General features: G+C 33.5%; 4 protein-coding genes across 4 annotated transcripts; 2 read left to right on the plus strand and 2 right to left on the minus strand.

Annotated features, from left to right (window-relative positions):
* Positions 1 to 3,858: 3,858 nt before the first annotated feature.
* LOC122595038 (myosin heavy chain, embryonic smooth muscle isoform) lies at positions 3,859 to 6,388 on the plus strand. Its single transcript, XM_043767319.1, has 5 exons — positions 3,859 to 4,284; positions 4,615 to 4,911; positions 4,993 to 5,166; positions 5,262 to 5,483; positions 5,698 to 6,388. The coding sequence occupies exons 1-5, from the start codon at positions 3,859 to 3,861 to the stop codon at positions 6,217 to 6,219; spliced, it is 1,641 nt and encodes a 546-aa protein (XP_043623254.1). The 3' UTR covers positions 6,220 to 6,388.
* Positions 6,389 to 6,994: 606 nt separating this feature from the next.
* LOC122595049 (NAC domain-containing protein 30-like) lies at positions 6,995 to 9,549 on the minus strand. The gene is made up of 3 exons (XM_043767332.1): positions 9,183 to 9,549; positions 8,188 to 8,468; positions 6,995 to 8,104 (listed from the first exon to the last, which is right to left on the minus strand). The coding sequence occupies exons 1-3, from the start codon at positions 9,547 to 9,549 to the stop codon at positions 6,995 to 6,997; spliced, it is 1,758 nt and encodes a 585-aa protein (XP_043623267.1).
* Positions 9,550 to 16,628: 7,079 nt separating this feature from the next.
* LOC122583512 (membrane magnesium transporter) lies at positions 16,629 to 18,746 on the plus strand. Its single transcript, XM_043755910.1, has 4 exons — positions 16,629 to 16,786; positions 16,875 to 16,927; positions 17,029 to 17,129; positions 18,462 to 18,746. The coding sequence occupies exons 1-4, from the start codon at positions 16,708 to 16,710 to the stop codon at positions 18,550 to 18,552; spliced, it is 324 nt and encodes a 107-aa protein (XP_043611845.1). The 5' UTR covers positions 16,629 to 16,707; the 3' UTR covers positions 18,553 to 18,746.
* A 2,704-nt stretch (positions 18,747 to 21,450) lies between these two features.
* On the minus strand, positions 21,451 to 23,066 carry LOC122584715 (transcription initiation factor TFIID subunit 8-like). The gene has a single exon (XM_043756762.1). It carries the CDS (start codon positions 22,858 to 22,860, stop codon positions 21,805 to 21,807), a length of 1,056 nt encoding a protein of 351 aa, XP_043612697.1. The 5' UTR covers positions 22,861 to 23,066; the 3' UTR covers positions 21,451 to 21,804.
* Positions 23,067 to 24,081: the final 1,015 nt, after the last annotated feature.

Consider the following 24,081-nt stretch of genomic DNA (forward strand, 5'->3'; position numbering starts at 1 on the left):
GCTATGTTCTAAGTTACAAGAGTCCAGAAATTCGAATACCTTCAAATGAGGAAAACATGATATAAAATGACAAAACACTCGTTTGTATTAATTATAGAAAATTAAATGATAAAATCAACCTTTAGAGTTAGGACTGTACTCAACGTGATTAAAAATATTATACCTTTCGTATCGAAACTTACACCTTAAATTTTATGATAAATGTGTAACTATTTGTATTACCTTAACTAAAGCCTTTATTGTTGCATTCAAAAAAACGCTTATAAAAATATATCTATCCGTTACGTACTTTATTGGTCTATTTAAGATAACGAAAATATTAATCTCGTTGCATTACAGGGTTATCATTACGGGAGTACCATGATTGTATATATCTCTAATCTCTAAATTATATAAAAGTTATAACCTCATATTGAAATTTTAAAAAAATGAGAAACATGAATTGACTAAACTACTCTTAATGAATTAAATCACCATCAACTTTTAATATTAACTTCCATATTTAGTCCTTTATATTATAAAATAATTTTACTACCCTCTTTAAATCAAACATTTATACATCAATTATCTACACCATTTGACGCCGCTATCACCCACTGCATTGTGCAGGTAACGTGCTATATATACAACAGGATTCATAGAACATGAGATGATCATAGAACAACACACGATTTATAAGAGAATGTTACTTGAATACTAAATCTAAATTAATATGAACTCATTCAAGTTTCACAAAATGATGTCAAGCTTAAAAATGGTTTTCACGACATGCTCATGGAGTCATGGGACTAAAGAAACTGAAGAACAGGAGTATAAGTTGTCTTCTGGTTAAATCAAGTTCATGTTGCTCTAATTAACTTATGATTAGTTATAGACAAGTTCATATTAATTTGCTGTTATCTATATATACGAAGCAATATTATATTACAGTATATATGTAGTAACAAATTACAACTAATCAACATGCATGCATCAACTTGTGTGAATGTTTACAGATTATTAATATTTAAGATATTTCTTTAATTAGCATATAAAAGGGTTAGTTATCGTAAAACAAATATAAAATAAAACGAATAAGATAAGATCTTGACTTTTATATCATGATTAATTGATGCATAAAGCACATGATATATATTGATGCACGTTTGTTTTTATGATATATAATAAATTTATTTATTTTAGTTTAATATTTATTTTATTTTACTTACAACTAGCATAAAAATTCATGTTAGAGTTTTATTCTAGCTATTTTTACAAACATGTAGGTAAAGATACATTGGGAAAAATCGTAAAATTATTATTTGTTATCTAATTTGTTGAAAATTGGACCAATTACAATTTACATGAAAGATCCTCTATTAATTTGACATTGTCTTTTCAATACGATTTAATTTGAAATACGAGTAAATGCTAGCAAATAAATATAAACAATACTGCAAATTTATTTATTTAATTAATTAAAAAGTGGAGTGCAAATTAAATGTTGGTTTAGGATATAGTAAAGAGTAAATATATAGCAAAATAAGCAGAAAACATTATTGGTCAATCAAATCCCTAGCCGGCTAACAGGGCATGCACATGGTTCTCTGGGCATTGGCGTTGTTTCACTAGAACTGCACCACCTACTTGAAGTAGTTTCTTTCATACCTACTCATCTTTCCTTTCCAGTTTGCTTTTTAGCCTTCAAATATTCACGATATGGGCTATGTCTGTCAAGAGCTTTTGAAGAACTTTAGCTTTTAATTTTGAACAAAAAGTTTTTATTGTGTTAAAAGTTTTGTTTGGATGCAACTAGCTTTAGCTTTTCGCTTCTTGAAGTAGCGTTTTAGGAGCTTTAGCTTTTCGATAAAGCTTTTAGTCATTAAAAACGCACAAAATCTTCTTAAAGTTGCAGCTACAACTACCATAGTAAACAATTACAAAAAATAAAAGCTCTAGTTAACAGTGTTACTTAAAAACTACAGTTTACAGTTTCAACTAAAAGCTACAGGTACAAGCTACAACTATTAGCTATAGTTATTTTTACCAAACATGCCTATGGGTGTATTTAAATAAGTGAAATACGAACATATGATAGAAAACGATCAAAAATCAATAAATAAAAGATACACACGAAACAGGCACCTCGTGTGGTGTGAGTTAATGTCATTTTGGCTCCCCTACATTACATGTTCAAATGTATGATGTGTACCTTCCCCAAAATCAATTGGAATTACCGGCTAACAAACGCGAATATATTTTCCTTCGATCACGTGCTTTCTGGTCGAGTTTGAATCTTTCTTATTGCTTCCAATAGGATTTTTTTTTTTTTTGTTTAATCCGCATGTAAAATTAAATCATCACGGCTTACTAACTTAATGGCCAAATGCTAACAAAATGATCAAATTTCAAACTTAAGATATTTTGCATTGATATATAATTTGCTATAAGTTTATTGGACTAAATGTAGATAATCTGGGGCGGTACTAAAGGGGTCCAATACCCCCCTCCAAATTTAAATTTTGTTATGTAATTTTAATTTTTTCATAAATTTTTAAAAATTTTATATAGGTTTTTAACATTTTGTCCCTTTTAGATTTTTTTTTCCATAAGTTTTCTAAGTTTGCTCCATTTAAAATTTTTTTCTGGTACCGCCTCTGTAAATAATAAATACTCATAAAAAGTAATAGCTTATTAGCTTATCAATCTTGTTATCCTTACAAATGAAAAAAATCAAATGATAAGATTAATTTTTTTTTATAACTAAATTCATATATCATCGACTTTTGATATTAGGATTTAGGATGGCAAATCAGTTTATAAGTATTTATAGAATAATCATTTGTGTAGCTGATCATTTGCATCGCTTTTATAAATCAAACTTTTATATTGAGATGATGTTCATGAATCATGATGTCATGTCATGTGGAAGGGTCAAAATCATAAACTTCCTACTTCGTTCATAAAGTTTTACAAAGCTTATGCATAATGGATGTAAGTTTATAAATTCATTGGATATTGCTAATGATAAAAAAAAATATAAAAAAAGTAGTATAAAAACAGTAGTGGTAAAATTATCTCATGTCATCATTAGATGAGTTAAACCATTAATCAATTTATTAATATAATTTGTTTTATATATATTTTAAAAGGAAAAGGAAATATAAGGTTGTCTGACACCTAAGCTAAGGTGTGGAAACCCTCACATATTAAAATTTTATTATTTATTTTTTAATGAATAAATGTATGGGCCCCCATGATTTTTATGGATTAAAAAAACAATATGTAAGTGTTCCACACCTAAGCTTAGATATCCGACAGCCTTATATTCCCATCCCCCTATTTTAAATATCGTTATTATTATAATTTTTACCTTTCAAAAATTATTATTGTACTTTATTATTATTTTTTTTTAAAAGCACATGAATTAAATAGTTGTGTGTGAGAAAAATAGATAAACAAGAAATATGTGTTGACAATTAAAGCAAAAGAGGCTCCGTAGCATCCCCGTTCCTCGTTTTTAGTTTTTGTGTTCACTCTACCTCTCTCACACACACACACCAACTTGTATCCTTTTTAACTAAAATTTTATTATATATTTTCACCTCGAAAATATCCAAACAAAAAAAACAACAAACAACAAAAAGCCTTCACATAATAAAATCATCAAAATTATATGCATATGTATATCTGTAAAACAACTTTCAATTCAAAATCCATGTTCTTTCTTCTTACGAGGTTCCACTGCACGCTACTATAACAAATTAAATTAAATTCAAAACCCCCTTTTGCCCTGACCCTTTTATATATATACACACACAACATTTTACAACCCAACTATATTATCACATATCACCCAAATAAAATTATTATAAATTAATGTCGTCCGCTTCGTCAATTAGGAGGGTAAAAAAATGGCATGCACCAGCTAGTCCAAAAATCATTAACCTGCCAAGAAGACATTGTTACACTAGTAGTAGCTCTAGGAGGAGGAAGGCCCGGGCCAATGTGGCTAAAAGTGTTACAGAGGAGGAAGTGGTTCAAATGTATAATTATAGAGGAAAGTTGGAGAACTTGTTTGGTGTCGAAAGAGAGTTTAGACCAAATTGTTTCGAGAGACCACGACGACAAGGAACGGAGGAAGTCGGGCAGCTTGAACAAGAGAAATGGCGGTTTCAAGCGGAAATATTACGGGCCGAGTGTAATTTTTTGAGAATGGAAAGGAAGTTTGCTTTAAAGAAATTGGAAAAAAATCGTGTTCGCATTCAACGGACCCTTGAATCGGCTTTGCAAAATCTTGCTTCCGTAAGTTTTAATTTAATATATATGTGTGTGTGTGTGTGTGTGTGTGATTATGTGATATTGAATATAATACTGTAATAATTATGAAATTATTGAAATTGAAATGTGTTGATGTAATTATTATTTTGCAAGTATATTTTGAGTACTCCTAAAATGATTTTTAATTGATTTGGTTTGGATTACCTATGGATGTACTGTCAGACAATGCACCATTGTGAATTTTGATGATGTTTTTATCCATGGTTTGAATTTCAAATGTACAAGTAGATAATGCATATTTTTGGATTTTGGTGAGTGAATCTGTAAAAGTGTTTAATGTTTTTTAATTAATAGAGAAAAAAGAGGCTATGTGAAGGGAAGAATATGGAAGTGGTGTTGGAGGAAGAAATTAAAGAATTAGCTGAGAAATTGGAGGAGTTGCAAACTAGTTATAACGAAAGTGAAGATCAGGAGCTTCGAAAATGTAAGAATTTTGATAAAAAGGCGTCGTGTTTACAAAGAAGGTTAGAAAGGCTTGGAGGGTTAACAGATGATGACTGCAGTAATAAGGAGATGAAGAAAGAGTCAAATGGTGAAGTCAATGAAGATGGGCTGTTTTTGAATGTTAAAAGTCAAAATAAGTCAACTGATGTAAGTTTTATAACACCTTTAAGCTATGTATTGAATGACTGAATTGATTATAAAATATGAGTTGTTGATATCGATTTGTAGGTGGAAACGCTTGGAAGGAAAATGGAGGGGCTGTCGAAAGAAATGATAGATCGAATGGAGAGGGAGTATGGATCCGTCATAAACAATTCGGCTGCTAGTTCTGCTTCTACATCAAAACGGATTGATTTTCCTGACCATCTGTCATTGTCTAACAGATTTTCAAACCACTTAAAGGTGATAAACACAATTTGGGAATAGCATTTGAGTGATCCAAACATATATTACTGTATATTTTATGTTCTGAATCACAATGCTACTTTTGGTCACAGGAACCATTGGGGTCACAAGAGACTAACAAGTGCTCAGGACGGTGTAAGTTGTTAGTCAGAAGAATAGTGGAGCAAGTGAGGGCTGAAACCGAACAATGGTCACAAATGCAACAAATGCTTGGACAACTGAGACAAGAGATGGAAGAGCTTCAAACTTCAAAGGACTTTTGGGAGGCTCAAGCTCTTGCTTCCACTAATGAGATGCAGTCCCTTGTGTCCAATGTAAGTTTGATGCTTAAATGTATATATATTTGCTTTGTAACTTACATTATGAGACTTGAAGTTGACTGTAGTATATACAATCAGTTCATGATGTTCAAATAGACTAGTAGACTAGTTTTACTAAAGTAATTGAAAGATCAAATAGTTAACTGTGGACCATCTACTATACGCCATGACTTTGTGGTAAGTTAAGTATTTTTTTGGTTATTTTAAGGTTGAAGAATGGAGAGAGAAGGCTGTAGAGTATGAAACCAAGGCTAACAAGCTTCAAAAAGAGGTTGATTCTGTGAAGAGTGAGCTTGAAAAGTTTAAAAAAGATCAAGCCAAGGAAATGGCCTCAACCCCGAAAAAAACAGCTATGCTTTCATTAGGTAAACAAATTGAACGAGAGACAAAGAACGGGTTAAGTTGTCGAATGAAGGGACCATGTGATGTTATTAGCAGTAGTAACAGACATGAGAAAGTTGAGCAAAATAAAAAAGAACTGCAACCGTTGTCATTGGGCAAACAACTTGCAAGGGAGAAGCAGATATTGATTTCAAGACTGAAGGAAAACCGAAAGTGCAATAATGAAATCTCTGGTGATGGGAGACGAAAAGGGTATAACTTGGTAAGATCTCCGCTCAAGGATATTGGGAATTCAACATCTTCATCAATGACCATCTCGAGGCAGAACAGTAATGCAATTTTCCCTTTGCATTGCCCTGACCCTGCAAGACTAGAGGATAGCTCTTGAAAACAGAATCGTGTTTACTGATGTATTAGTTTTTGATTTAGTCTAATAACTCACTTTGTATGCCTGCCAAAGTTTAGTACTTGTGGACAGTGGGCTATCCCTTAACAAATCATGAAACTCAGACTATGCATATTCTTTAAATGAATGGATCATTGTAGCATCCCCTCTACATTTGTTTCCTCTCCTTGGCATCATGCCATCATATACCATTATGCCAAAAAAGATCTAACATTTTAATAAAGATTTTTCGAATTAAGATTTTACAAATTGTAGAAATAAAATGCCCAAATAATTCAAATACAAATAACCAAATATTAGAATCATAGGCAATGACCAGTTGGCAATGAGCCCCAAGAGAGCCCCCAAGTAGAACAGAGAGACCAGGCATCTGCTGATTCTAAAAAAAAAATTCTTCAAAAAACACATCAGTGATACTTGTTGAGAAACTTTAAACCAAGAATTTGAGCCGAAAAGTGGCGGATGTTTGAGAGACCCAGTGAACAAAAGTGGTGTTGTTTAAGACTTAATCGACTTAAGGAAGAAAAAAAAACTTAATATTGAGGATGTACATGTCACACTCAACTACATCTATACTTGTCTCATTGTCTGATAAGAGGATATTTATGCTATTCAAGCAACCATGGACACACATTGTCATCTGTACATTTTGCTTCTCATTCATAGATGTTAACGTATGAAAACCATTCACACTGTAGGAAAAGATAAGTTCTTAGGACGAAAAAACAAATACTAATCTAATTTAGCAAAATAAAAGTTACTGACCACAGTTGCCCGAATCTTCGACCTTTGGTGCTTCATTCTTCTCTGATTTATCAGAATCTTTGGCCTTTGGTGCTTCATGATTCGTTGATTCATCAGACTCTTCGACTTTTGGTGCTTCATGATTCTTTGATTCATCAGACTCTTCGACTTTTGGTGCTTCATGCTTGTTTGATTCATCAGCAGCAACCAATTGTTCATGTGCATCAGACAGGATACCCGTATCATCAAGAAGAAGATTGCCATCTTGGGCGATCATGAGTTCTATGTATCTACTAAAAGTGTCAAGCCCATCCCAATCATTTCCTTCTTGGAAAGCTGCTTGATCAACCTGTAGTGGATTAGGATTGAAACCTGACGAGTACATCCCTGGAAACCCATGCTCATGATGTTGAGCATTCTCAATGCGTGGCGGTGGGGTAGCAGACTTCGTCGGTGTTGGTGGAAGATATGGATGATCTGGCAATGTGTATATATGGTTGGATCGTGTGAGAGAAGATTGATGCTCTAATGGACCTTTCAGTCTAGGAAAGTTCATCATCTGTCCAGAGTGGGCAGGCATATTGTAGGGTGTCACTTGGCCATAGAAAGATCCTAAATTTTGATAATTCTGCACAACCACATTGTTTTCCACTTGGAGAATAGTGGGACGAGCCTGTTGCTTATAAGCCAATATAACTCCATCGCCGACATTTGGATTTATGCATTGATTATGAAAATTGTTGTCAGCATGATGATGAATACCCAAGTTAGAGTGTTGTAAATGAGCTTGTTGGTTCGAAACAGTGACATATCCATTCACTTCACCGGCCCCACTTTTGACCTCACCAATTGAATGTGGAACTTGCAAGTTGTTTCTAACATGATGAATAGTCTGATCGAAGTCTTGAAGATGTTGAACAACCACATTGTTCTCAACATGATGAATAGGGGGATACATATCTTGATTTGAAACTGATCCAGCCTCTTGTCTGACTGCATTTTCGACATCAGTGAGTAGATCATTGGAGGCTACACATGGCAGCTGATTATTAAGAACTTCGTCTTTTGACTCCTTTCTCCCTTTCTTGTTAATATAGATCTTACATAGAACATAGTCATCAAGCTGCAAAATCCAAATTTCATCAGGAGATGATAAAACTATATTATTAGACACAAAACCAAGAGTAAACAAGCAACGTGTTCAACCTTCATGTCTACTAAACCAAAACGTTGTCTTTCATATCCTTCGACCACGTATTCTTGCATCATCCAATCTGTTTTAGTCCCATGTGGTTGATGCCCTTCATAATAAACCAGCGACTTTTTCCCACCAATTTTCGTACCGTTGTCCTTGATATCTTTATCAGGACCTGTAGCTTTCCAGTAACCTAAACCAGCTGATCGGCTAGGTCGTTTACCATTTTTATACTTCCTGTTTCTTGATGTGAAAAAATACCATTCACCTTCAATAGCTTGCGGGTAGTTCTCTGTTTATATAAACTTGCATCAAAGACCATTAATGGAAAATAATGACTGCTACAAATCACTTGATACTTTGGCAGTTTAGTGGCATTTTTTCACTAATAAGAATTTTACTTAAGCAACCGTATATATAAATTTCACAAGACAAGAACGCTAACAGTAAAACCAAAAATAGGCTCAAATCTTTCAAAAGGACCTTGTGTCATGCAAAAAGTCTGGGTAAATGGGTAAACATGTAAATTAGACCCGGCAATCCAAAACCCAGATTGTAAAAATTAGGTGTATTTGGGTTGCTTTTGTTGAAGAGTAAAACTGAGTATCAGTATCACTGTCAGCGAAACATGCCGATCCTTTTAAGTTTTTGACCTCTGCCCGTTTTAAGCCATTACCCAATCCAACCCAGCCCGCCCGCCCATCTGGTAAACAAACAAGGTTTCTCTGTTGTAGTAAGTCAGTCTTTGACCCATGTACGTGGCCTAACCAGGTATTCCCGTTTCCAAACCCTTTCCGTGACCGCCAGGATCATGTTTACCTTGGGAGATTCTACAAAACTCGCCAGCATGGCAGTGGTCAAAAGTCAAACAAGAAAGTACTAAAGTCATTATTGAAAACTAAAAAATCATGCAACTAAATAACTAAATCCTAACCAGGATTTAATCAGTATCTCCTTTTTGCATGAATCTAGCAATAATTTGTGGCTATATAAAATGCGTACGTACCTACGATATTCTTGGGGTGATAATCTCCATATATATCAGCTTCATTAATCCTGTTCTTGGGGAGATTCTTGTTCACGATCTTTCTCAAAAGATAGTCTTTAATAAGTTCTTTATCCGTTGGATTAAACCGAAACCCGGTTGGAAGTGAATCAAGGTCATAAGCCTCCATTGCCCTTGCATTATTATGACACCCACATTGACAATGAAAGCATGGACAGCATAAAGAAGAAGAACCACCCGAACCGCCATTATCTTTGTTAACTTGATGATCATCAGTTAGAGTATCGGTATCGGTAGTACTAGGCGGGGCCTTTCGTTTTCTGCTGTTAGCGACAGGATTCATGGCGGGTGACCAAGAAGTTGACATCCGTACGTATCTGGTTGATGTTGAAATTACTAGTTTGAAACGACTTTGACTTTATGGAGAAATCACATATTATTTTTAATTATTGTATTATGATACGGATAAGGATAAACAACGTACTTATATTTTAATACTAATAATGATATAATCTAGGGGTATATGGATAAAGTATACTTGTAACCGTATTTAAGTTTGTTGGTTTAATTATCTAATTATAATGATAATGATAATATAAATATAAATAATAATTATATTATCTAACCCTTTAGATATAACACATTTTTGCTTAGCAAAGCTTCTATTGAAATCGGTTTTAAAAAATTAAACTTCCTTCGAGCCAGACCACAAAATCTATAAAACTGTTAACTTATTTGCAAAGATTTTTAAGATATTCCTAAACAACAATCAAATATTATGAATAGCTTTTTGTTGGTCATTTTATATTATAACAGAAGTCGAAAGTGTAAACTCGTATATGTGCCATAGTCAAAGAGATCCTCTAAAGTAGCTATAACTTTATAGGTAAAAACGAAGCAACTTGAACCATTAGATTAAAATCAATGATTGAGATTAAAAATTCAAGTTTGAATCTTGACCATTGGTTTTAATCTAATGGTTCAAGTTGTTCCAACTTTACTGATAAAGTTGAAACAACTTTAGAGGATTCTTATCCGTCAAGATATTATGATAAAAGAAAGACACATATGGGCTTCTTATACTGAGTACTATACATACATACTCTTTAAGGGGTGCAAAAAGGGTAAAAATACCAAAACATTTTTAAACTCTTTGTGTAATGAAACTCGATTTGTAGCTGATGATGAACAACAGAGCTTGATGCTGCCATCAATCCTTTCTTAACATCCGCCTGCAAGTCTCTTAACAGAATTGCAGCTAAAAAACTCTTAATATACTCTTTACACGATTCTTTACCTTTTGACACCATGAACTCTTCTTTCTTGTTCTCACTAAAATGACTAAATTAACTCTTGTCCAGTCTGTCAATTGACTTTTGTCGAATTGTAGTATCTTGGTCAAACTTCAAGATGTATGCTTGATTACACCCCTGCATATTTAGTGAACATGGCATTTATATCAATATTTGTCTAACATGTGACTAAGTGACCAGTATAGCAACTTATGAATGGGTTACGTCGGGTTATGTTCTATCTCTAATAAGTCGAAGTGTCAAACAGGTAAATTGAAAAGCCATTCGAAGGAAATGGGCTGAATAACATGAAGAGCTTAAACCGTATTTTCAGTGCATGTAACTTGCTAAACAAGTTTTATTCACAAGTAAAAAGAACAAGAAAAAAAAAAACAATTAACTATTTTGGACATAAAGTGTTCCAGGATAACCGGACTGTTTGACCCATTACCTGACCCATCCACTTTCCAACCTCTAGTTTATGGATTAAATAGCAACGCTTTTACTTCTGAAAAATGAAATAAGCAAATGTAGGTTCTAATGTTAGCAACTAATTGTTCATTGGTAATACTTGTTATGGTTAATACTCTTTACTAACTTTCTAGACTAATTACTCATCGCTCAATTGAATGATCAGCATTTTGTGATGATCATTGTAGCACTTAGATTACTTGAGAGGGATAAAGGGATTCGAAAAACAACAGCAAAAGCAATACTCAATCTCATCAAAGGCAGGTGCAGAGGAGGTCGGATGTATATTGTGAAGAGAGGGATGAAAGAAAAAAGAGAGAAAGCTCCTATACAGATATTACTTCAGGAATATTATTGCATGTAAACCATGTATTCATATTAATTGGATTAGATGTTAATGCTAAAACAATTAGAGATTCGACTAGTTAACACACAAAACAGTTAAGCTATAGTTCATAAGAAGCAAAAATGAAAAATACAAATCCAATCTATGTAAGTAAAACATAATGGGGACAAATCATTTGAAGTTCCACGAGTCTTCGACCGTTGGCCTTCCATGTTTCTTTGATTGATCATTTGCATCTTCTTATTGTTCATGTCCATCAAACACTAGCCCATTATGATTATCATGAAGAAGACCACCAGTGTCATCTTGGGTAGTGTACATGAGTTCGATGTTTTTATTTACAGGTACAGGCCTGTCACAATGATTGCCTTCTTGGAAAGCTGCAGTTAGCATTGTATGTGGTGTTTGTGGATTGGAATTCAGACCCGACCAATACATCCCTGGATGTCCATGCCCATGTGGAGTATTCACAATGCGTGGCGGAAGGGGAGGTGAGCGTCCTGGTGTTGTTGGTAAATGAGGAGGATTTGACATTGCGTATTTCTGATTAAATCTTGTTAAAGAAGAATGGTTCATTGATGGAGGCATCCTCATTTGGACAGAGTAAGAGGGCCACACGTTGGATGTCATTAGGCCATAAAGGGAACTCATATCTTGATAATTTTGCACAACCACATTGTTTTCAACTTGAAGAATGGTAGGACAAGCCTGTTGATTAGGAAACATATTGTGCCTTTCTGTTTCGTTGACTCCATTTCCAACACTAGAACTCATGTGTTGATCAGAACCCGTGATTGGCATATTGTGTTCAGCATAATGAAGAGAATCATCATACCAGTTCTGATTGGAATGTTGAGCAGCCGTGTTGTTGTCCACCTGTAAACTACCGAGACTTGAATCTTGATTTGGCTGCAAATGAGCATGAGCTTGCCCAGTTATGACCTGAAGATCAGTCGTGAGTTTCTCATCTTGATCTCTAGAGGCGACACACCGGTCGCTATCAACTTCATCTGCTATCTTATTACCACGTTTCTTATTAACATAGATTCTACAAAGAACATAATCATCAAGCTGCAAAAAGAAAATAATAACAATAATAATCATTAATCAGGTTACATCAACACATATAGAAGACATAAACATTCGTTATAAGGCAAATAAAGAAGATAGGATTCAGGACCTTCATGTCGTTCATATCAACACGTTGTCTTTCATAACCCTCGACCACGTATTCATGCATCATCCAATCCGTTTTAGTCCCTTTAGGTGGATTCCCTTCATGATAAACCAATGACTTCTTCCCACCAATTTTAGTCCCGTTGTGGTTAATAACAGTATCAGGACCCGTGGCTTTCCAATAACCACAACCAGCTTTTCGTTTTGGTCGCTTACCATTGGGATACTTCCTGTTTCTTGACGTGAAAAAGTACCACTCACCTTCTACAGCTTGCAAGTAATTCCCTGTTTATGAAGAACTTGCGTCAAATTAGTGCGTACAATGACAATGATCTCTATAACAAATGAGTTTGTTCTACACAATATCAAGTATGACCAAAATTTTTTTGGTCAAATATTATCATTCAGTTTGGACCAAAACTCTTAGCTTCTGAATCAAACAACTAACATAAAGTCTCTAAATGATTTTTGTGTGTGCTGGATCATTCACCAACCCAGAAATCCAAACAACCCAGTCACAATAAATTTCTGTTATACACGAAGTAGATAAAATCAAGATATTTGACTTAAAAAGCTTGTATACCTGATTGATTTGACTTTTTTTTTTCTGGGCATTATAAGAATATTGTGCATCTTGGTAATATTTTGTTTAACTTTTTACCAAGAAACTGGCTATGCAATATAACTATTACTGCAACTTCACATGATTGAGTTTACCAAAAGAAGTTTGACTAAATTAAATTTACAATGCATTAGATTTTACAAGAGGGTCAAGTTAAATTTGGGTTGGTCAGAATTTGGGCCAGAGGAATACAGGACACTTATATATATACTGCTGTACGTACCTACAATATCCTTTGGGTGATGAACTCCATATATATCAGCTTCATTAATCTTGTTCTTGGGAAGGTTCTTGTTCATGATCTTCCTCAAAAGATAGTCTTTAATAAGTTCTTTATCCGTTGGATTGAATCGGTAACCGGTTGGAAGTGAATCAAGATAAGCAGCGTCGTCATCCACCATCGCCATTGTCGTCGTAATCGCATCATTATTATGACATCCACAATGACAGTGAATGCACGTACAGCATAAAGAAGAACTACCACCCGAACAGTCATTGTTGTTGTTGTTAACCTCCCCACCATCATGATCGGTTGTCGTTAGCGTATCGTCATTACCACTAAACGCCTTGCGTTTTCTCGATTCTTCGTCATTGTTAGCAACAGAAGAATCCATGGCAGAAGAAAAAAAAATCAAGAATTGAATTGAAGAAGAAGAAGAATTGAGTAATTCTGTAGTGTATGTTGAAATAGTTTGAAACGACTTTGACTCTTCGAATTTATTTTATTTATACTAAGGACCCTATAATAAGGTGTGGATTAAAGATAAGTATATAGTAATCCATCATAACCCACACTTTGTATTTGTATTTGAATATAATTGTATATCTTAATCTTATATTTAATTAACTAATATATAATTATGTTAAATTAGATACTTCGTATGTTGTTATCCATATCAGATTTCATTTTATTTTATTTTATGGGAAAGTGAGTATGAGGCTGTTATGCACCCAAGTTGGGTGAAAAACCCTTCACATACTAATATTTTAATATTTTAAATAAATACATGGCCCCCCATGATTTTTACCTTTTAAAAAAATGTATGTGAGGGTTTTTCACCCAACTTGGGTGCTTAACAGCCTCATATTCCCTTCCCCTTATTTTATATATGTAAATTAATACTACTCGTGCTTTATATATCACCATGGTCATATTTGCTTACGTATGAAGTAATTAAATTATAGATAAACTCATATTGCATTAACTAATAACTAAACTAATTACCTTAGCTGCTAATATTACAATAAGGATTATGTGTAGTTTTCGATCGAAGACAACATACATGGGGAAGGATATTCATTTTGGCCTCGGAATAATACCGAAAATCGAAAAATAATTGTTAATTAGCAGGCGAACCACATTTTAGTAAAAAGGCTAAAGCGCAATTTCTTGACCTATGATCGATATGCCTTTTTCTACTTCTAGATAAGTTATCTCGTCAATGGTGGAATAAAGGGCGTAATTATACCTGTCAATAATTACCCAAATCATAAAAAACGGGTTTATTTGGATAATAAATTAGAACTTCTAGATAAGTTTGGGTATATCAAAGGTAAGCATACGGGAATCTTTTTCTTAAATTCAAAGCGGGTCTAAATGGTAACACACAGTGATGAATTTTTATGCAACTTGATTTTTAACTTTTATTGTTATTTATTATATTATATATAACAACAAATTATATTTTTATTTATATACCAATAAATTATACGAGTATTATATATACCCTAGATTTTAGAGATTACTTCGTATAAATTATAAATAAGCAATAAACATAACATTTACTATGATTATAAACAGATAATTCTTTTGAAAAGTAATTAATTTAGTTAATTTAGTGACACACATACATACAAATTAAACGCGTGGAACAATGAGAGCAAATGCATGTTGTGATGCATCATTGTTTCAGAGTCCGGTGTAATAATTTATTTCTTTAAATTATAAATATGTAATTGTGTATTTATCAAACTTAAATATATTTCTTGCTTGTTATACCATGTGGATATAGACAGAATATAAACTATAAACTATTTAACATAAATAAAACTTGCACCAGAGCAATGTACACAAAATTTACTAAATTATTATATATGCATTTTAGCCACATTTTTAGCTTTTGGTTTGAAAAAATGTGGGTCAACCCGCACTCGACTCACGCCTAACCTGTTTTGACCCGCATTCGTAAAATGATCCGCTTAGACCCACACCCGCTCCAACCCGCACCCGTTTTGACCCGTTACCCAAACCCGCCCAACCTGCCCATTTTGCCAGGCCTAGGCGTAATCATGTGAAACTTTATATCGATATTGACAAGTGGAAGGGTCATTAGAGCACCAATCGTGTATATTCATAATGAAAGACTGAAAGTAAATTATTTTTTTAAAGATAAATAGTAATACACTGATACTCCAAATTTGGAGGAAATATTAGCTCTTTTAAAAAATTTCTCCAAGGATCAAAGTTTAGAAAAAGGTTAAAATATATGATACTCCAAACTTCCAAATACGAAATTTTTGATGATTTTAGAGTATGCATTGGAAATAGTCCTTAGTTGTCATTTACCTTGTTTGCTCAAACTTTGTAAAAAAAAGAAAGACCCGCCACAAAAGCATATTTGTCAATGGTATAACAACATATATCTAATACTATCTTATAAAGCATTTTGCCATTTTTTAAAATCTCAATTAAGGATTTGATATACCTAATATACTCTTCTTTTTTATTCACTAATTTAAACATCTCTACCTAATAAACCTATAATATTCTTAAATCTCAATCATTCATTTTCTTCTCTCTCCTCAAATCTTACCACTCATTTTTTTCACTCTCATCCATAAATCATTTTATACCTCTAATTCGTTCAAAATCTTTTATCTCAAAAACCGTATATCGATAAATTATAAAATTTGTATGGGTGTTCTTAAAATTTTATGCTCTTTCATTAGAGATATCATTTGATATACTTTTGACGAGTTTTTAAATCCGAGAGCGGAGCCCGTACGGCTAAGACATTTGGCTATCATACTCTATGACTTAACCTATCACCCCACCATCTCACCGCTGCGATGCGCGGGCACTATTACTTGTATTTTTAAGGATAAATAACCTTGAATGTAGTGATTTTAAATGGTGTAAAACTTAACTTGCATTTTTCATTACAATGAGATTATAACGTAGATGGGTATGCTTTTCTTTTCAATGTCCATCAAAAATAATCTACAATATATTAGATATGTTTCAAATTGAAATAAAGAGAGCATAAATGCTTGTAAGTATTAAAACTTTTTTAATCTCGCAAGTCTAATATTCAAGAGCACTTTTTAAGAAGTATTTTTGGTTTAATATTAGTTGTTGGACATTGGTTCCATGAGTTAGTTTTTGGGCTAAAATTTGCAACGACTAACGACTTCCCAAACAACATTCTTCTCATTTCTCAAGGGCCAAAAGTGACAACTTAATAAGTTCAGGGACCAAACTCACCATCACTTCTTCTTACTAAATAAAGCATCCAATCAATTTTTACTTTTATATTCGAGTAAATAGAACAGATTTACAAAAAAAAAAAAATACAAATCGGAAAACCCGATATCCGTATATTGCCGGCGATCGATTCAATGAAGACGAGTATGAGCTTCGCTGTCGGCGTAATCGCCCTTCTAATGCTTTTTCACGCCGCTTACTCTACAATTCAATGTAACTAACTTTCTGATTTCAGTTTCATTTTTTTAAAACTATTAAAACCTAACTATCTATTTAATTATTTCTAATTTAATGTAATCAGATAGGGCTTTGCTTAAGATCACTGAAGATGAGTTCACTGGACCTCCTTATGAAGTAATTTCTATTTGTATCTCTCTGATTTTATATATTTTTATATATGTATATTTATATTTATTTATATGTGAATTTTATTCTGTGTGTGTATATATATGCAGGTGATGGTTGAGTTGATATTAGTATTGATTTTGAGTTTGTTTGCTGGACTAACCGTTCCGGGAAATTTCCGGTCAATCCTTCCAGATTCAGATGAGAATAGGTACTTTTTCCGTATCATGCATATAAAACCGGTGTTTGGTTTGAATTGTGATGTGTAAGTTTAGTAATTAGTTATAGCTTGCAGGTTCTTAGTTTTTACGAATAATTCATGTGTCAATAACTTGTCTTGTGGTCGATGGAACTGGAGAACAATGCTTAGTTATATGATCGTGTATTCGTAGGAACACTAAAAGTTTGATACAATTGAAGTGATATTGACATGGTATAGTCATAGACTCATAGGAACATTCAGCTTCAAAGATGATACAAAATGATGTTCTCGTAAAAAAATGTGATGTCTTATGAGACGTGTCTCAAAATAACAGGTTTTCGTAATTTGAGGAAAGAAAAAAGAAAGAGTTAATTAGGTAAGTTGTTTTATTGTAGTTGATATGAAATTGATCTTCCACAAATGAATATTATTTTTTCCCCTGTAGCTCTGTATAATCAGAATTAGTCAAACAAGCAGCATGTGCTTATCAAAACATGAGAAGTTGAATAGGCATACAAGTCGCAATAATCAGATTACCAATTTCAATATGCAAATTGAAAATTTGAAACACACCATATAAATTTCTCATTTCACGTCTGAGTTACATGCCGTTGATGACATGAAAACACAAATCATATTCTCCACTGCAGACTAATTAGATATTGCTGGTGACATTTCTCAAAGTCTGCGCACGTACCAAAGTTTGATCTACTATTTAATTAAGTTAATTTACAAAGAAGACACTCCTTTTGATCTAGTTCTGTGCTTTATGGATGTGAACTTCCAATTTAAAGATTTTTGTAAAGCTTTAAATGATTCACTGTATGTAAACATTTAGAAATGTAAAGAACATGCTAGATAGAGGTGGCAAATCGACCTAGTTAGATGGGTCGATTCGTGTTAATCCCAATTGGCGGTATGTCAAAATTCGCAAAGAGCAATCCCTTTTAATGTTCATGACCAGTTATATAGTTATATCTCCAATGAGTAACTGGGTAAGTGTGAAAATTCGATCAAAAGGAAACATTTCAAAAGTCTTCAAAGTGCAACTTTAATACATAAACCTTCTAAATCAAATTCTCTAGAAAAAGAACATTGGTATGGACATAATATATTTCTGCTGGGCATGCTAAAAAATAACCCATCTTGGCATGTAATCATGAGTTTGAGACCTGTTTGAGTCGTAAAATCACAAATACATGTGCATTTTGCCACTTCTAATGTTAAATAATATCTAGAATATGCCTTCTGATAAAGGAATTGCACTTATACGTGTGTTCCTGTTTTTTAGTTTTAAATGTAGAATTTGAGGTTGCTAACTTGTAATCATTTGGAATGCAGAGTGGTGTCTCTACCTTCCAATATGAACTTTATGATTTTCAATCATCGTGGAAAGGCGTTCCCTACAGAAATTGGCTTGAAGCTCAACTGAAAGGGCACCTTTTACATTGATGGGATCCATCGCTTGTAGCTGTGTGGCTTCCACTCCATGGGATCTTAGAAGCACCCATATTGGATTTTTGTATACTAGTGTGTTAGACAAACTGTCGCTTGAAAGTTGTTTTGATATTGAAAAGATTTGAATTCTGCCTTATGCATAATTAGTTCTTTCAGGGTTGATCATTACATTGCTATCTTGATAAATTATTTTTGAGATGAACAGTGAGCAATTATGGAGTTAGAATTCTGTGCAGGGATTAACGACACATAGCACTTTTTAATAATGCCATGTTTCCTATTAATCCTTTAATCTATAGTAGATTTTTGATATGTATTGTTCTTTTCATATGTCAAGTAAAAATAATAAAATATCCGACTTCCAAAATGTTTGAATTTGTCGCCTAGACCAGGGACTTCGTAGTGACCATGTCCATGTATGTATACAGGTAGTCTTATGTAGATTTTTTAAATCACTGTTCTATAAAGATCGATTATACGCATGATTTAAGTCTCATTCTCTCATTGCCTTGAGACATGTTTCGGAAAGCTATAGATGGGAATGCTAGTGACTTTACAAGTAAATGCCTAATTAATTAGGATTTTTTTTATGCCATGAACCGTGTATCAGTGGTTGACCATATGAAAGAAATGAAGGTTGATTTGGATATTAAAACTAAGATGTAGTGCAATTAAAAAGTGACCTGAATTAATTGCGATACTAATATTTGGTCATCTTCCCTTCACAAGTTGTAAAAATTTTGATTTTCGTCAACTTCAATATTCTGGTTGTTGCTTGACACCTCTTGTCCTCTAATCAGCAACTGTAATACTAATGCTAACGGTGTATATTTGTTTAATTTTTGCCTATATATCCTGGTAGGTAGTATCAATAATCAAGACATTCATTCCAGCAATTACCACAGATTTTTTTAGAGGAACAATGATATCGCTAATTTATAGGAGAGGGAAAAAAAATTACCTTGATGTAGGCATTATCACATAACCTCATAAAAGTATTGAGAATTTTCATGGACTATACAGATGGTAGGTCATTTCATCATCTTCTGCTGCTTTCCTTTGATCCCTATGATCAGCCTTTCATAAAGACATATATCTTAAAAAAATATAACATGGATGTACTATGATACTTTTTTAAAAGTACTACACTATTACTACTTTCATGGCGATATAACATGATCTCACATTATAAAATAAATCCTGTTCTATGTGTTGTTTCTTAAAAGTTTTTCACATCTTAAGAAATGTGTTGTAACAGAAGGCGGTCACATTGTTACTCTTAGGGTTTTATGTGTTCAAAGAATTTCATAACTATGTATATATCCTACATGGTTCAGATACTTATTTTCAGACTTGTTCATATAAAATGATTGTTGGCTTAAATAGCATGTTAGTTCGCCTCATGATCTTAGCTCCCCATGATCTACGCATACAAGTTGCTTCATCTTTTGAGAAAAAAAAATGACGGGTCACAACTAGCTGCTTAGATGCAGGCCATATTAAGCAGCAGTTATCCTAATGGGTATTCTATCCACCAAAATCTCCATGTGATCCTTACAACTAGAGTGGCAATATGGGTGGGTTGGGTCACATTGGGTAACAGGTCAAACGCGAGAAGAGGGTCAAAGGCCAGACGGGTTGGACCAATTTGGGTCAGGTTGACCCCTTGCTATTCCATAGTCTATGATTCAAAATTCAAAAGATATGAAGATGATTTGGATGTGCGATCCATTTAATTCCATAGTCCATATGAACAATTTTCTAGGTTTCAGTCGTGTTCCCCTTTAATTTCAGTGTCATTTTTCCCGAAATTACAAACCGCATTTTAAATATTTAGATGCAACAAAATTGGCTAACGATTCTAATAAATTATCCATTACCACCCACTATAACTCATTTAGGCCAAGATTGCCAGGTGTACTTATAACCAGGTGAAACCATCTTTAACACGTGATTCCAGGTAGGTACACTGCCACCAATACTACGACTGGCCCTGGCTCTAGATATATATTGACCTCCAGTGCACTTTTTATTGATCCCCAGCCCTTTTTATTAAGTCATGGAGGCTTTAGAAGAGAGTAGAAGCCAATCTAACGTGGTTCATGTTCGTCCTGAGTTGATAGGAGCTAGTAAAGGCGGTAAAAATGGGCAATTCAGGTGTCTGCTAATGAGACAAAACAAGTTCTTAGTACAGTTTCCATTCACACACAAAAAAAATGGGTCAGGTCATACTGGGTGTACAAGCAAATATTCTTTTGTCCATTCTTAGTTTCTTACCATGTTAATCCATTAAATTAAATATGAATACTAAACTACGAGTAATTCTCACAAAAATAATACTCCAGTCTAGTTCATTTAAAGTAACAAATTTAGGCAATTGTTAAGTATTATAAACATTAGGTAACTTTCAAGCCATTCGACCCTTTTCCCTTTAAGCTAACTTTCTGGTTTTGACCACCTGATCAGTTAGGATTAGGATACTATAACCCAAATTGATCCACTCATACGTAAATGAGTTGAGCTTGTCGACTTTAAATAATAGTATTGCAGAACAATGGCTATTCGAAATTACTCGGTGCTGTCAATAGTCAAACAAGCAGTGGCACAACTAAAATTACCAATATGCATCTCACCATATCACTTGTATAGTTATAGATATCCATTAAGCTTCACAACAATTTTGAGCAATACAGTATAATTGTGTGGTTGTGCAATTGTGTAGAGTAATGTCATCAAAAATAGTCAAGGTCTTAATGCAGCTATACACTATACATTTAGTTTAGTGCCAGACATGCAAATCAAGTAATCAATGAAGTGAACTCCACATGAAGAGACAAAGTTACACAATTAGACATTGCTATGAGAAGTTTAATGCATAGAAAATTTGCCTTTATTAAATTGTGGAAGTTTCCACTAAAATCCTTATACTTCACAACAACATAATTCAAATAGACAACAAGATAGTCACATAAAACGTGTCTTCCTCCAAACAAAACCTGAACAGAAACAACTCATTCAATTGTTAAAAATGATTTCTTTGCAAGATCAAACTACAATACAAAAATCTGGATGCAATTTGAAGGTTGGAACTATGAGAAACTACTAACTACGGGGTATAAGATTCACACAGAGTACCTAAATGGGTCTAGATTTCAGTGAAGATTTTTCCTTTCTGAAATAAGTTAGATGGTATGTGTGTCATCAATGGGCAATTCAGTAAAATCATCTACAGCTGAGAGAGGTCGAGCCGGTTCTCCATGGATTGTCTGAGAATATACTCAGCTCTCCTCTTCTTATCATCCATAACATCATCACGTCCAAACCAAGACGAAATCCTTCCCGTGCCCCTATTCCATAGTCTCAAATTCAACGAATCACCAATCATTTTCCTACCATAATTGAAATGCAAACGAACTGCAGGCCTTTTATCTGGAAAATCTCTTTCTCCATTGTCTCCTGACTCAGAAACCTGTCCATTCAAAGCTTGTACTACAGGTGCAAACATCTCAACTAAAGGAACACGTTTTTCCCCATTGGATTCATTCACACGTTGGTCACTCGACAAGACAACTAAACTTGAGTCTCCCTCAATCAGCCGACTCTTTTTACTCCCATTACCAACCTCGATTAAAGAAGTTTCACCTGAACCACTAGACAATAACCGTTTGTGCAGATTCAACAACGAGCTTTCTGCTTTCCTTCTCTGTCTAGCAAGCTCAATTTTATCCGACCTAGGATCCAACTTCCTCTCATTCCAAACAGGCGTATGTATATAAGTATGCGCATCTGGAAACGCTGGTAACCATTCCGGCACATGTTTAAACTCTGGCACCTCCCCCATCTGCGCAAAACTCGGCATCAACTTTATATCTCTAACAACAGGAAAACTCGCAACAGGCTGAGCAAACGGAAATTCATCGCTTACTTCAACATACTCTATAATTTCCTTAACCGCACCCGACCTAACCAAACTATCACACCTTTCAGAGCCACCAGGAAACCCAACCGAACAACCCATATCCTCCAAACATTGAATTACATCAAAAACATTACATTCTGTTCTATTAGCTACATTCGCATAAAACTTTGCGGTTTTCCCTAAATCCTTAACATACCTAATGGCAATATCTGCAAGGGCATCTAGAACAGAATCGTTAAAACTATGAAAACCGACACGTTCGCATATCTGGGTCACGGCTACTTTTGCTATAGCTCTACCGAATTCATCTGAAGCAGCTCGGTTTTTTGATGTATCCAACTGGATTTCACCTCCATGGCTCATATTCAAATTATAGTACCATTAATTGTTTTTTGATAATATAATTCAAGTCATTTGAAACCCTATAAATCTCTAATAATACACACAGATACGTATATATATATATGTATGTATATATGTATGTGTGAGAGATAATAACAATTGGATGTTGAAGCTTACCGTGGAATTTGAATTTGGGGGAGCTGGAGATCCCAATTTGATAAACCCTAGAAATGACCCGAGAAAATGAATCAATAACCCGGAAATAAGGAGTGGTATTTATAGGTGGGGGAAGAAAATTACAAGTAAGGGTAGGATACAACGAAAAGACCATACTACCCATTTGACTCTATGTATATATTACTCGTATGTTGTTTAGGTTATTCAATTAATACAAATCTTTCGTGTTTTTTTTTTTTTATTATAGGAAATACCCTAAGCGGGTTAATCATGTCAAATAAAAGTTTTATCTGGATTGTATTTCCTCAAATCCAAAGAGTTTTATCTAAAGTCATGTACATCTTTCAATACATAACATATTTTAAAATAAATTTTTTATATCTTGATATAATTATACATTCATAACATATTTTATATCATTATCATATACAATAGCTATGAGTTTAATTGTTCAGTATGCAACAACATGCTTATATTTGTTGTATATGACAAAAGTTTATTGTAATTTATCACCATCATTTGATAATAACAATAGTTTTGTTTGATATTTATTTTTCTTATATTCATATTTACTTTTAACTTCAAGAAAAATCACGCAGATCATAAAATTTCGATAAATACATCATATATATCATTAGGTTAGTTACCACACGATACATGGTTGAGAGAAAAAAATGCTATAACTCAAGTTACAAAATCAATAAAGTTGTTAAGCAAGTATTTTACCTTAATTTTTTTAAGTATGTTAACAACAAATTTCAAGTGATACTTGTTAAAGTGTGTTTTTTTCTTTTCATTTTAAAACATTCATATGAGTCTAGTTCATTTTAAAACATCCATAAGTGTGTTTCATTAAATGAATTAAATATTGCACATGAAAAAATGTTAAGCAAGTATTTTACCTTAATTTTTTTAAGTATGTTAACAACAAATTTCAAGTGATACTTGTCTAAGTGTGCTTTTTTCTTTTCATTTTAAAACATCCATATGAGTCTAGTTCATTTTAAAACATCCATAAGTGTGTTTCATTAAATGAATTAAATATTACACATGAAAAAATATGTT

This window comes from Erigeron canadensis, chromosome 1 (genome assembly GCF_010389155.1).
Source record: "Erigeron canadensis isolate Cc75 chromosome 1, C_canadensis_v1, whole genome shotgun sequence".
NCBI lineage: Eukaryota > Viridiplantae > Streptophyta > Magnoliopsida > Asterales > Asteraceae > Erigeron > Erigeron canadensis.